Source organism: Heteronotia binoei, chromosome 2, assembly GCF_032191835.1.
Source record: "Heteronotia binoei isolate CCM8104 ecotype False Entrance Well chromosome 2, APGP_CSIRO_Hbin_v1, whole genome shotgun sequence".
In the NCBI taxonomy this organism is placed as follows: Eukaryota; Metazoa; Chordata; class Lepidosauria; order Squamata; family Gekkonidae; genus Heteronotia; species Heteronotia binoei.
In genome coordinates, this window is record NC_083224.1 from 95631866 (window position 1) to 95643907 (window position 12042).

Here is a 12042-nt window from a genome sequence, read left to right on the forward strand (position 1 = left end):
TACAAGCACTGCAAAACAAGTGTAAGCAACAGAGGAGTGGCTATACTTTAATGAAAAGGAGCTGTCATATAGGATAAGCCTAACAGATTTAAGCAAATGTGCTCAGGGGGAAGATCCTATGTGGCTAAGAGTAAATAATGCTTGACCTATAAATAGCCAGCCTAGAGGAGAAGGGAACTGCCTGCTGTAGAGGCATCCCCCTGGCCCATTCTCTGTCAGCCAGCAGTGCAAACCCCTAATGAGTGCCCAGTTCCTTTCTAGAGTGATTATACAAACCCAAGGAGATTGGACTGGCAATTTATCAAGCCCTGCCGAGTTAGATCCTATACCAAAAGGAGAGCTCCATTTGACTCACTGCATTGGAAGAGCTAATTAGAGGCAAGCGGGAGCAGCTGAGGGCAAGCCCAGCCAGCAAGAAAGGGGCTTATATGTAGCAGCAGCAGCAGGCCAGGAAGGGGAGGGGAGAACTGGATGCACACTGGTGCCCTTGAGAACTGTCTGGTGCCCTAGGAGCCTGAAAGGTGCAGGGGAATGCACACTCTTCCTTGGCCTTCAGCCCGGCCCAAGGGAAACACCAGGGAGCCAAGTTGGTCACTCCGCTGAAGTCTAGAGAAGAACACCACATTGGAGGTAAGAACTGGGCTGTGTGCCCATGAGCAGATTAGGATGGTTATACCCCCAGCAGGGAGAGGGGAGCTAATCCTCATAAGGGGAAGGAGCCAGGTTCACAGGCCATGTGAGCAACTCCAGTGGGAAATCTCAGCCTTGTCCCTATAACTCTCAAACCGTTCTGAGGCCAGCTGGGAAAATGCATGTCCTCAGCAGAAAAAGCAGCCCCTGTCTCAGGATTAACCCAGTGAGGAAAGGGAGGAGCTGGAGAAATACCTAGGAAAACAGGAATGGGTTTCTGCCCCTAGGCAAGGCTTTGGCTGCCCTGCGGAAAGTGCCCAGTCCTGCCGGCCCTCCCTGCTTGCCGGTGCCCTGGAGCATCTGGAAGGGAGGACAGGGACAACCCTGCCGGGTACCAGTGGAGCTGGCCAGGAAAGGCCACTGAGGCCAAGGCAAGGCAAGCAAGCAGGTGGCGCCCAGTGGGCGGGGCGGCCGCACCTCTCCTCGGTGAACGACGCCCCCCGCCCCGCCCCGCCCCGGGGATCAGGTGACAGCGGAGGCTGGAATTTGACCCCAGAGGGTGGCAGGCGCAGAGATGGAGCCGGCTCTTTGCTCCTTCTTCCCAGAGGCCGCCTGCCCCGGAGCCCCGCCGGCCGGAGGTCCCAGCCCGGCGCCTCCCCGCCCCCCAACCTTTGCCGCGCCGGGGGAGCTGGAGGGAGCCCTCCCGCCAAGGGCTCTAACCCGCGCTTTCCCCGCAGGGGGGCGCTGAGCGCGCTGGGCACCTGCCGGCCATGAGGAGGACGGCGACGTGAGAGATCCCGGCGGGGCCGGCTCCTGGCCCCCGGGGCGCTGAGCGCGGGAGCGGCTGAGGAGCTGCCGCCCGGAGGTAAGGGGGCTCCGTCCCGCACCCTTGGAGGAGAGGCGGGGAGAGGAGGGGGCGCCGGTGACCGTGTGCCTCCGGTGCAGGGAGCGGACTCGATGCCCTGCAAGGGCCGGGATCCGCGCACAGAGGGAGGTGCTTCCCGGCCCCGATCCTCGGAGTATGCTCGCCGGAGAGCGGCGCGCAGCGGGAGGCGGCCGAGACGGAGCGCACGACGGTGAGTGGGGCGGGAAGCGGCAGGCGCCCTCCAGGCTGGGCGGCGAGGGAGGCAAGAGCGGGGCGGGCGCGGGGAGGGAGGCGCCGCCGCCGGGGGGGGGGTCTCTGGCGGGCTGAGCAAACTGTCGCGGGCTTCTCTCTGCGCTCCTCCGGGCAGGATCCGGCCCAGGCAGCTCTTGGGGCAACGGAAAGGGGAGGTGGCGGCGGCGGCGGCGGTGCGGGGGACGTGCACGAGGCAAGAGAGTTGAGATCACGGTGCGAAATGCCCTCCAGGCTGTAGTCCAAGCGCTGCCCCAGGAAGAGCTGCCGGCCTTTCCCTGAGGATGAGGAAGGTGGCCCAAGGTCCTGTTCCTTTCTGGAGCTTCTCCAGCAATCTGTGTGGGTTTCTTCCGGGCTCGGTGGGACGTTTAGGCGTCCTGGCTTCCTGCACTGGAAGGAGTTCCAAGAGGTGCCTTGTGTGCGATGCGCCACCACCACTCATGTTCACAGGGAAGAGGGCCTCCACGAAGTTCTCTCACCATCATGACTTGGAGAACTTCCTTCGCTGAAATCGCTGAGAGACTCCCTGTGATTCCGATGGCCCATTCTTCCTTGCTTCCCTGGTGCAGAGTGACTGCTTCTAAGCAGAGAACTGCAGAAATGTTGTTTTGGTTACTGCTCCCCTGGAGATGTGGCATTAAGTCCAGGTGGTGACTTCTCATCTGATTCATCTTGTTACTGAAGTTTTGTGGAATTTAGACACTGCTTGTTGGAGAGAAAAGTGGCCACTTGTGGACCCCGTCAGATTTGGCCAGAGATTTTATCCTTGGCTCTTAGTGGAGCTGGTGGATGAGAGTTCAGAATAGTTTGTATTTCTAGTTGCTAGGCTCTGGGATAGAATATTCACAAGGTGAGCAGGAGGGTGGGGGCTGGCAGCTTACCAGCTACTGCTCATCACCAGCATCTCTTTGTTTTGGAAACTAGACGAGTCTCTTTTGAAAAATTCCTGCTGCTCCAGCATTGGCTGCCTTAGAAACACCTTTTCAGCAGAGGAAGACTGAGAGCTGAATGCACCAGAAAGAAGGTCCTTTCCCTTCTTTCTGTCTACTTGGACAGAAGTGTGTGTAAGGGGGGGGGAGAGCTTTCCCTTTTGGGTGCATTAGCTTGGAGGTGACCTCATATGTGGCTGGCTTAAGACTGCTGGTCTTTTCCTTACTGCCTTTTGCTTGGTGTGTTTGCCAAATTGCCTGTCAGGAGGTCCAAGGTGTGTTTCAGCTGCTTCCTTGGCTCTCATGAAACTTATCCCAGACATCCTTCCCTGATCTGTGTCTGCAGCTCACCCAGCATCTTGCCTCTTAAATGAAACAGGTGGGTATCAAGAGAAACTGCCATTGGCACCACCTTGGCCATGCATGCCAGTGTGTGCTTGGTGGGAATCTGCATAAAGGCAGAATTGACCTGCTGACTTTCTGATCGGTGGAAGCTTTCAGCTAAACATTCATGGGTGAGGTTCCAGTTCCAGAAAACTTTTCTTCAACCTGCATGAATTTTCTGTGGGACAGAGGTGGTGTCTTTGTGTGATGCCAGTTCTGATTTAGATCTCTAATAACTGCACTGATGTTTACATATTACATTCAGGCAAAGAGTCAGATTTGAGTCCAGTAGCACCTGAAAGACCAACAAGATTTCCAGAGTATAAGCTTTCAAGAGTCAGAGCTCCCTTTGTCAGATAGATGCTTGATTAAGGGAGCTCTCAAAGCATAGACTCCAGAAATCTTGGGGGTCTCTAGAGTGTTGCTGAACTTGAAGCTTGCTCTTTGATTGCAGACCAACATGGTTGCCCAACCTGAAAGTATCAGGTAAAGAGGTTTTCCTTTGGGAAGGCCTATCTTTCCCACTAAAGTTTGGAGCAAAGCAGGAAATGTTTAAAGCCTCCAGGTTTGTTTCTGAAAGCTGGTGACTCCCAGAAGCCCAACATTCTGCTTTGTTCCCTTGTACTGTATTGGGTTGGGCTTGCAATTTTTTTCTGGGCCCTGGAGTCTGAGTACAGGGATAGTTAAGTATACTTGTTGCATGGATGACATAGAATGAAAAGTAAACAGAACTCTGAACTCTAGAGTTTAGTAGTATCTTTTGGAGGGAGTGGGGAAGAGAATCTGATTCATATTCTGAAGCTGTTTCTAACTCTGTATGGTGACTAGTGGACCAAAGACAGACATGGACAACCTAGAGAGAGTCCGTGGTGGCCTTTCAGTGGGAGGCCTCAGTTTTTTCAGCAGTTATCCTCAGGGTTCTTGTGACTTTGGATTTCTTTCTGCTTCTACCTTGAGAAGCAAACTTCAGGTATCCCACCTAGCTGTTGGGATAGAGTGGTGCATTTCCTTTATATGTGAAATGTGTAAAAGTTAATAGAAGCAGAAATCTGGTCCTGTGCTGCCACCATGTGGAAATTTGAAAAAACACACCTCCAAAAAGTTCAAAACTCCCTTGTTGATCCCCTATGTAAGCAGCTTGTCCAGCCAGAAGATCCCGGTGTGGACTGAAAGTGAAACGGAATTTTTTTTTGGGGGGGAGGGGTGCTGACAATTTGGTGAAGGAGGATCATCAGACATTATAAGGGTTAACGTATGTCCCTGATGTGGATCATCACTTCCAATCTCAGCATCAAAACTTTTCAGAATGTTTTAACTGTGACTAGTAGCTATCATGGGGAACAGCTCTACATGGTTGCAGGTCACAGGATGGTGTGACAACAGAACACACCCCTGACAAGCTGGTTGTATAATAGGGGTGTGTGATGGACAAGATGCTGAAGAAGACATTAATGTAAATACGGAAGGACGAAAAGAGCTGTTGAATGTGTACAGTGGAAAGTGAAGTAGCAGGTGAAGAGGTTTCTCCAGGAAGTGTGTGGATTGAGAAATAATGCTGAGATGTTGTGGATCTTGACTTTAATAGCCACAAAACTCTCTACAGGAACAGAAAGGTTGCTATGATCATGCAAGTCATGGTAACCTTCTGAGCAGCTCATATGTGGAGGTACTGGTTCTCATAAATGCTTCACCTTGGCAAGCTCAGCTTCCAGAGCCTGAAGTGTGATCTGTCCCCAAAACTTCAGGGTTGATCATTCTACAGGCTGGATCCTTTGGAGACAGATGTTGTCAGGGGCTCTCATTGCTGATACTGGAAAGGTGCCCCATTATTCCCTGGCCCTCATCTCTGGATGAGACTGTAAAAGGACTTGGCCACAATGACCCATTCATTGGTCAGCTCCAGGCTGGACTACTCACTCTATGCAGGGCTACCCTTGAGACTGATCCAGAAACTCCAGCTGATTCAAAATGCAGCTGTGCACAGTCTTGCTGGGCTTACTGCTCCACCAGCTTCATTGGTTCCCAGTTGAGCACTGAATCAAGTCCAAGGTCCTGGTATTGACCTTTAAAGCCCTGTGCAGTCTGGGACTATAGTATCTGCAGGACAGGCACTCTCACTATGTCCCCCAAAGAGCATCTACTGGAGATTCCTGGCCCAAAGGATCTGCTTGCCTCGACTAGAGCCACAGCCTTTTTGGCCCTTGCTCCAGCCTGGTGGAACAGCCTTCCAGTTGAGATCAGGGCCCTGTGGGACTTATAACCATTCAGCAGGGCCTGTAAAATAGACCTGTTCCACCAGGTTTTGGGTTAAGGTGGTGGATACCACATTAGACCACCCCCTTTGCCCTACCCACCCATGCTATTCACCTGTGCTAGGCACAGGGACTTTCTGTGTACTGATTGGCCACTTATTAAAACTCAGTCGATTTAGTGCACATACAAAGACTAAATTTTTCTGAGAGCACTTTAATCGCATTATTGCCATCTTGTGATTTATGTATAAATTGAATTTTAATTTTTTTTCATATTATGTTTTAATATTAAAAAATTGTTATACTTAGATGTTGTGAGCTGTCCTGAGCCCGCTTGCAGGGTAGGGCGGAATACAAATAAGTAGTTGCAGTGATTCTCCATCTTGCACTTCTTTCAGTAATCACAAGCTAGCTGCTTATTTTGGATGTTGCTAGCCTTGATTCATGCCAGGAATTCCACTCATTTAAAAATTCTCATTGATAGCGGAGAAACAGTGCTATGATAGAGCCATTGCAAATCTCCTCTCGCAAGGCATCCATTTCTATCACAGGCACATCCCAAAGGGCCTGCTAGATGGATCCCACGTTAGACCCCAAATACCCTGAACATTTTGTATCTTGCCAGAGTGCTGTGGATTGCTTTTATTCAGTTGGAGAGGCTTATTTACTCAGAGTAGGTTGCAAAGCAAAAAGGGGTACTTAGAGGTGCAGAGCTGGGCATAGATGATGATTGGTTCCATAGGCTGTAAAAGTAGAGGTCAGGCAGTCTAGCTAAAGAGGTAAGGACCAGTTCCTTAAATTGTTCTTTGTGTTGCAGGTAGAATGGAGTGGAAATCAGAGGGGCCAAGGCACAGCTCAGACAGGTCTCCCTCTGCCTACAGGAGTTTGCCTACCCAACAGGTGCAATACAGGGTGAGTTAACCTCACCATGGACTGTTCTCAGCGTGGGAGCAAATTTTGAATAGGAAATATTTCTGCAAACAAATTTCTCATGCAAATTGACTGCCATCTGATCAACATTTATTTGATGCATACATAGTAAATAAAACTCATCAAGTTTGCCACATTAATTTACATTCTAATTGCCCAGAGTAGCCAAACACAAATGTTTTATTTGGGGAAAACAATTAATGAAACAACTTCTTACAGAAAGCATATGTTTATACACATAGCACATTTAAGGTGAATCAGGGTTAAGTACTACTGTAAAATTGTCCATTTTGAGTAGTATATCCATCACTAACTTACCAATTAAAGGAAACAATGCATTATTGCAAATGGCAGCTTTCCTGCATAAAATATAGTGGAGAAACATTTTCTGTTTCAGAACATTGTCCATTTCACATCATCACCTACCAGAAATAATGGACAGTTTTATATAGGGGATGATAAAACATAAGAAGAAGATCATGCCAGAGATCAGCATCCTGTCTTATACAGTGGCCAGATGGTTCCTCTGGAGGGCCAACAATGGAGCATAAAGACTGTTGTTGACTCCTGGTACTGGGATCCAGAGGTTTATTGCCTCTGAATATGGAGGTTCCCTTTAATCACTATGGCTAGTGGGCACTAAGAGACCTTTTCTCCATGAATTTGTCTACTCCCTTTTTAAACTTGTCTATGTTTGTGGCCATCATTACATCCTCTGACAGTGAATATCACATTTTAATCACTCATTGAGTAAAGAAATATTTCCTTTTCTCCATCCACAATCCCTTGGACATCTAGTATTATGGGAGAGGGAGAAAAAATTATCTTGTTGACTTTTTTTACTCCATACATAATTTTATTATACCCCTCTTAGTCATCTCTTTTCTAAACTGAAAAGCCCTACACTCTTCAGCCTTTCCTCATCAGGAAGGTTCCCCAATCCCCTAATCATCTCGATTGCCCTCTTTACTTTTTCCAGCTCTGTGATGTCCTTTTTTGAAGTATGGTGACCAGAACTGCATGCAATATTCCAAACAAGGCTGCATTATAGATCTCTACATACATCTATAATATTGGCAGTGTTATTTTCAACCCATTTCCTAATAATTCCCAGTATAGTGTTTGCCTCTTAACTGAGGCAGCAAACTGAGCTGACTTTTTTTCCCTTTCAGTCTCAGCGAGTTCAGACTCCATTTGCCTATACTTGAGGCTGGGATTTCTTGTCCCAGCATGCATCACCTTACACTTACCAGCACTGAACTTCATTTGCCACATTGTCACCTACTCATTCAGCTTGTGGAGGTCCTCTTGGAGCTCTTCATGGTCAGCCTTGGTTTTCACCATCTGCAAACTTGGCCACTTGTGTCATCTGCACACTTGGCCACTGCACTTCTCACCCCTGGTTCCAGATAATTTATGATCCCATAGCTGTCCTGTGTATGAAAGAAGGGAGGGTTTATTCCTTAGTCTTCCCCTTGATCTGGACCACTTTATTTCTATTTAGTAAGCCTCTCCTCAAAATGAGAACCATGACTCATAGAGCCATAACAAGTGTCTTACTGTTACTTCTTTATAAACCAAAACTTACATATGATATGTAAATTTTCTTGCATTTCTCTATTCTGCATGTGTATATGTGGCTGCAATTTCTCCTTGAAACAGAACCCTACACATTCTCAGCTCTATGAGGCAGACGTGCATTTTCCTATGGAAAAATGGTGTCAACATAGGCAGCTCATCATGTGCAAAGTTCCTTTGAGACTTCAGCATGGAACATTCCCAGCTCTCCCTGCTCTATAGGAGGACCCTTTCAACTTTCTCTGCCAGACTAGCCATGTGCCTATTTACTGGAATGTGCCTTCATTTCCCCCCCTCCCCAGGAACAGGGTTTGTGGAGGGCAATCACCTTGCTGTCCTTGTTTGCTGGGGCAATTACTGCAACTCCACAGACCTGGCATCACAACCAGATGTTGGGAGCAGCCTCCAATGAAAATGTGGACACAGCCAGCCTGGCCTCACTGGAGGAGAACAGCAAGGAAGCACCATCTTTGGCTGCATGGGGCCATTGGCATGGTAAGAACACCCAAGGAAGAAGGCTGGGAACTTTGGGGGGTCATGGGTTCTAAGCTTTCTTCACAGTTCAAGGATCCTTTCCCTTCTTGTTCATTTACAGTGCCATCCTAAGCAGAGTTACACCCTTCAAAGATTTCTGTTGACTTATTAGGGGATAACTCTTGCTTAGGATGACACTGCTGTAAACTGTTTCCAGCTTTGAGGTTCTCTGGCGTGCTGCTTTCTTTTTCTTGAATTTTTCCCACCCTGGGGAAGATACATAGTCCATTTGGGAAGCATGGGGCTGATGAGATGGCTGTATGCCCCATCCAAGCCTTATGCCTCTTCCTTGTTTGTAGGGCCAAACACGTCCTGCTTCTTGAGAGTCAGAGAAAGGGAAACTTCTTGTGATTCATCTCCCTTTTCTTTCCACCAGGGGACAACATGACATTGCAAGGGCTGAGTTCCTCAGAACTGCTCAGGGCGGAGCGTTCCCCGTCAGGTTCCAGTAGAGGCAAGAAAGGCTCCAACAAAGAAAGGCGTAAGAACCGTAACCGTCACTGCCGCCTGCACAGCCTCACAGTGAAGGTGCAGGACCTGGGGCTTGGCTTTGAGTCAGAGGAGATTGTACGGTTCAGTTATTGTGCTGGGTCATGTGACTCGGTCCGCACAAACTATGACCTGACCTTGCAAAACCTGGTAGAGATTGACATCCTCATGCGTGACAAGCATCTCTCCTCCAATCCTTGCTGCCGCCCTGTTCGATATGAAGTTGTGTCCTTCATGGATGCACAGAATGCCTGGCATACTGTGGACAACCTCTCAGCAGCAGAATGCAGATGTGTGGGCTGAAGGGACTGCCTGCCTGCTTGGAGTTCAGAGTCACTTACTTGACAGGTTTTAGTGCCCAGATTACAGCAGTGCCAAGAGCCTTCCTTGTCCATGGGATGAGGAGAAGTATGGTGCATACTGGGGCTTTCGATATCAGGCAGAAACTACAAGAGAAGAATGGACAGGAGAGCTCAGATATGGCTGGGGCTGCACCTACATCCTTGTGGGGCATCTTTACAAGGCACCAGCAACAAGATGGTAGCTTTGCAAGACTCAGGCAAGCTCAGCCCCATTAATGGCTGGGGGTCCTACTCCAGGTGGATCTGTCTGCTTCAGGGCTTGGTCTGTCAACGGCATTTTGATTCTGCTCAGACAGACAGCAAAGATGCAGTGTTGGAATTTCCCAAACCTCATTTGAGGGATGAGGGGTAAAGAGACGGCCTCAGAGGCTTGTGGTGCTCCTTCTGAGATGTCCTTCCATATCGCTGGTTCTTCCCCAGGTGAGGGGGCTCCTTATTAAGGTCACTTACCCCATCAGCTGCAAGGTTCATATTCCTGTCATCACCAGTGCTCCCTTTATTTCAGCTCACAAGCTGTCTTTGTCCTAGCATCATCAGGTATCAGATGTCACTGGACCTAGAGGACAGGTTTTCAACCCTCCATAGAAGCTTCAGAGCCAGTCTATAATTGTGACTCTCTGTGCATTGCAAGTCATCACCCTCTTCCATTCCTGAGCTAGGATAACCAAACAATGACAGGTTTGGATAATTTCCTGATTTGGTTTTGGAACAATCTCTCTTATTGGAGTTTCTGGCCTGACTGGGGAGCTTGGCCTGGTGAGAAGAATAGGCCCTTTGCAAACAGGCTAGGAGTCTAAATCATGTGGTGTTGTCCATGAAGCACATCTGGTGAAACCTGTGCTTTCCAAGCAGTTATCTGCAGCTAGCTAAGGGGCTTGTCCCATGAAGCTGATGATGGTGATAACATCCTGATTTACAACATACCCTCATGCACACATCACTGCCAGCAGCTTGGAGTTTGGCTACTGGACCAGGCAGACACTGGACCCAACAACAGACCATGCCATACTCTGGTTCAGCCTTCACCTGGTGCCAGTAGGGCGGGGCCTTCTGTGGATCGACCCCTCCCTGCCCTGGAAGTGGACACTTTCTGAACAAGATTATTTATTCTCTAACTTATTTATTTATTTGTTTGCACCCCTCTCTACCCCTAGTGGCACCTATTTATGATGCTGAGAACAAGGTCTGGTGTACCATTTCAAGCCAGTGCTGAAGTTATACCAGGGGCCTGTGACCAGCAATTCCAATTCCATTTTCCCCACTTGGCCTGAGCACAGGCATTTCCTCTGCCTCTTTTCCTGGTTTTTATATTCTCCACCCTTGATTTGCATTTGGATAAACTCTATTTTTGTACAGTAGCAACTTCCTGTAGCAATAAAGCCTGCTAAGACTGTGAAATTGGTTTTTTGCTTCTCTGTGGGGAAGAAACCAAATGGCAACAATGAAGCATACCAGCTCCATTCATAAATAATCCAAGTCACAGCAGCCTTAAAGAGGTTCATAAGCCTTCCCCTCTCTGCAATGCTGAAACTATGGCATCTTACTTTTACCAGGATCTTGGCATTATTGAGCCAGGTTACTAGCTATGGGGCTGTTATACTTTTCAGATTTTGGGCCAAGATTAATCTTGACATGTTACTCAGAAGAGATAGATGGAAAGACCTCTGGTAAATATGAAAGGGAAAAGATGAAAAGTAAAATCCAGTTAAATTTTGACTGACCACCTCTCAGGATAGTTCCATTTTCCCCCACCTCTCTGCCACAGCTGGAAAAGCATGCATTGTATGAGCCTCCTCTTTGACCCTAGCCAGAAGAAAAAGGATCTTTTTTGACATGGCGAGTAATTAATAATAATGCCTATAGGAAACCATTCTGTGAAGGTTCTCTTGTACTCACATTCACAGTATAGAGGTGCTTGTTTTTATAATATGGCTAGATTCAAAATGGTTTTACTTCTTGTCACTGGGGCAGAAGGAGCTAGGTTAAGGCTTGTGTGGAGAAAGGGTGAAAATGAGTGTTCCCATTTCTAATAAGAAGGGCCTTGCTGAATCAGATCAACAGTCCATCTAGTCTAGCATCCTCTCTTTCACAGTTCTCATCCAGATGCTGTTGCCCTGAGCAGCAGATATACATTCAGCAGATATACTGCTTCTGAACATGAAGGTTAAATTTAGTCATAGTGACTATTGACAGACCTTTTGTTGCTGCTGTTCAGTTGCACAGTCGAGTCCAACTCTTTACGATCCCATGGACCAAGTCATGCCAGGCCCTCCTGTCTTCCACCATCCTCCAAAGTCTGCTCAAATTTGTGTTAGTTACATCAGTAATGCTGTTCAGCCACCTCATTTTTTGCCATCCCCTTCTTCTTTTGCCTTCTGTCTTTCCCAGCATCAGGATCTTCTCCAGCGAGTGCTCCCTTCTCATTTGGTGGCCAGAGTATTTGAGCTTCAGCATCTGACTTTCCAGGGAACAGTCAGGGTTGATTTCCCTTAGGACAGACTGATTTGATCTTCTTGACCAATTCCCTTTTAAAGCCATATAAGCAAGAAGCCCACGTAAAGTGATGTTTAAAATCTTACCAAAAACTTATCATATATGGACTGAGAAATGCCAGAATTTTGAGCTGGATTCAGAAAAGGAAGAGGCAGTAAAGATCATATTGCAAGTTTACATTGCCCATTGGAGCAAACGAGAATTTCAGAAGAAAGTCAGCTTGTGTTTCATAGATTACAGCAAATCTTTTGACTGTATGGATCATGAAAAGCTATGGTTGGTTTTAAAAGAAATGGATGTGCCACAACATCTGATTGTTTCAATGTGCAACCTGTACTCTGAACAAG

The 12042-nt window shown here is 47.9% G+C and overlaps 1 protein-coding gene across 3 annotated transcripts in view; it reads left to right on the forward strand.

Moving 5' to 3' along the window:
- ST3GAL3 (ST3 beta-galactoside alpha-2,3-sialyltransferase 3) overlaps positions 1-9692 on the forward strand; it is a 517471-nt gene extending 507779 nt beyond the window's left edge. Inside the window, exons 11-12 of one of the 3 annotated variants that reach the window (XM_060231666.1) lie at positions 8120-8312; positions 8728-9686. In XM_060231666.1, the coding sequence (XP_060087649.1) occupies positions 8120-8312; positions 8728-9143 (609 nt within the window). In that variant the 3' untranslated portion in view covers positions 9144-9686. Of the gene's footprint in view, positions 1-8119; positions 8313-8727 lie in introns of all 3 variants that reach the window. The other 2 variants (XM_060231665.1, XM_060231664.1) reach the window with 2 other exon arrangements.
- The last annotated feature ends 2350 nt before the right edge of the window (positions 9693-12042 follow it).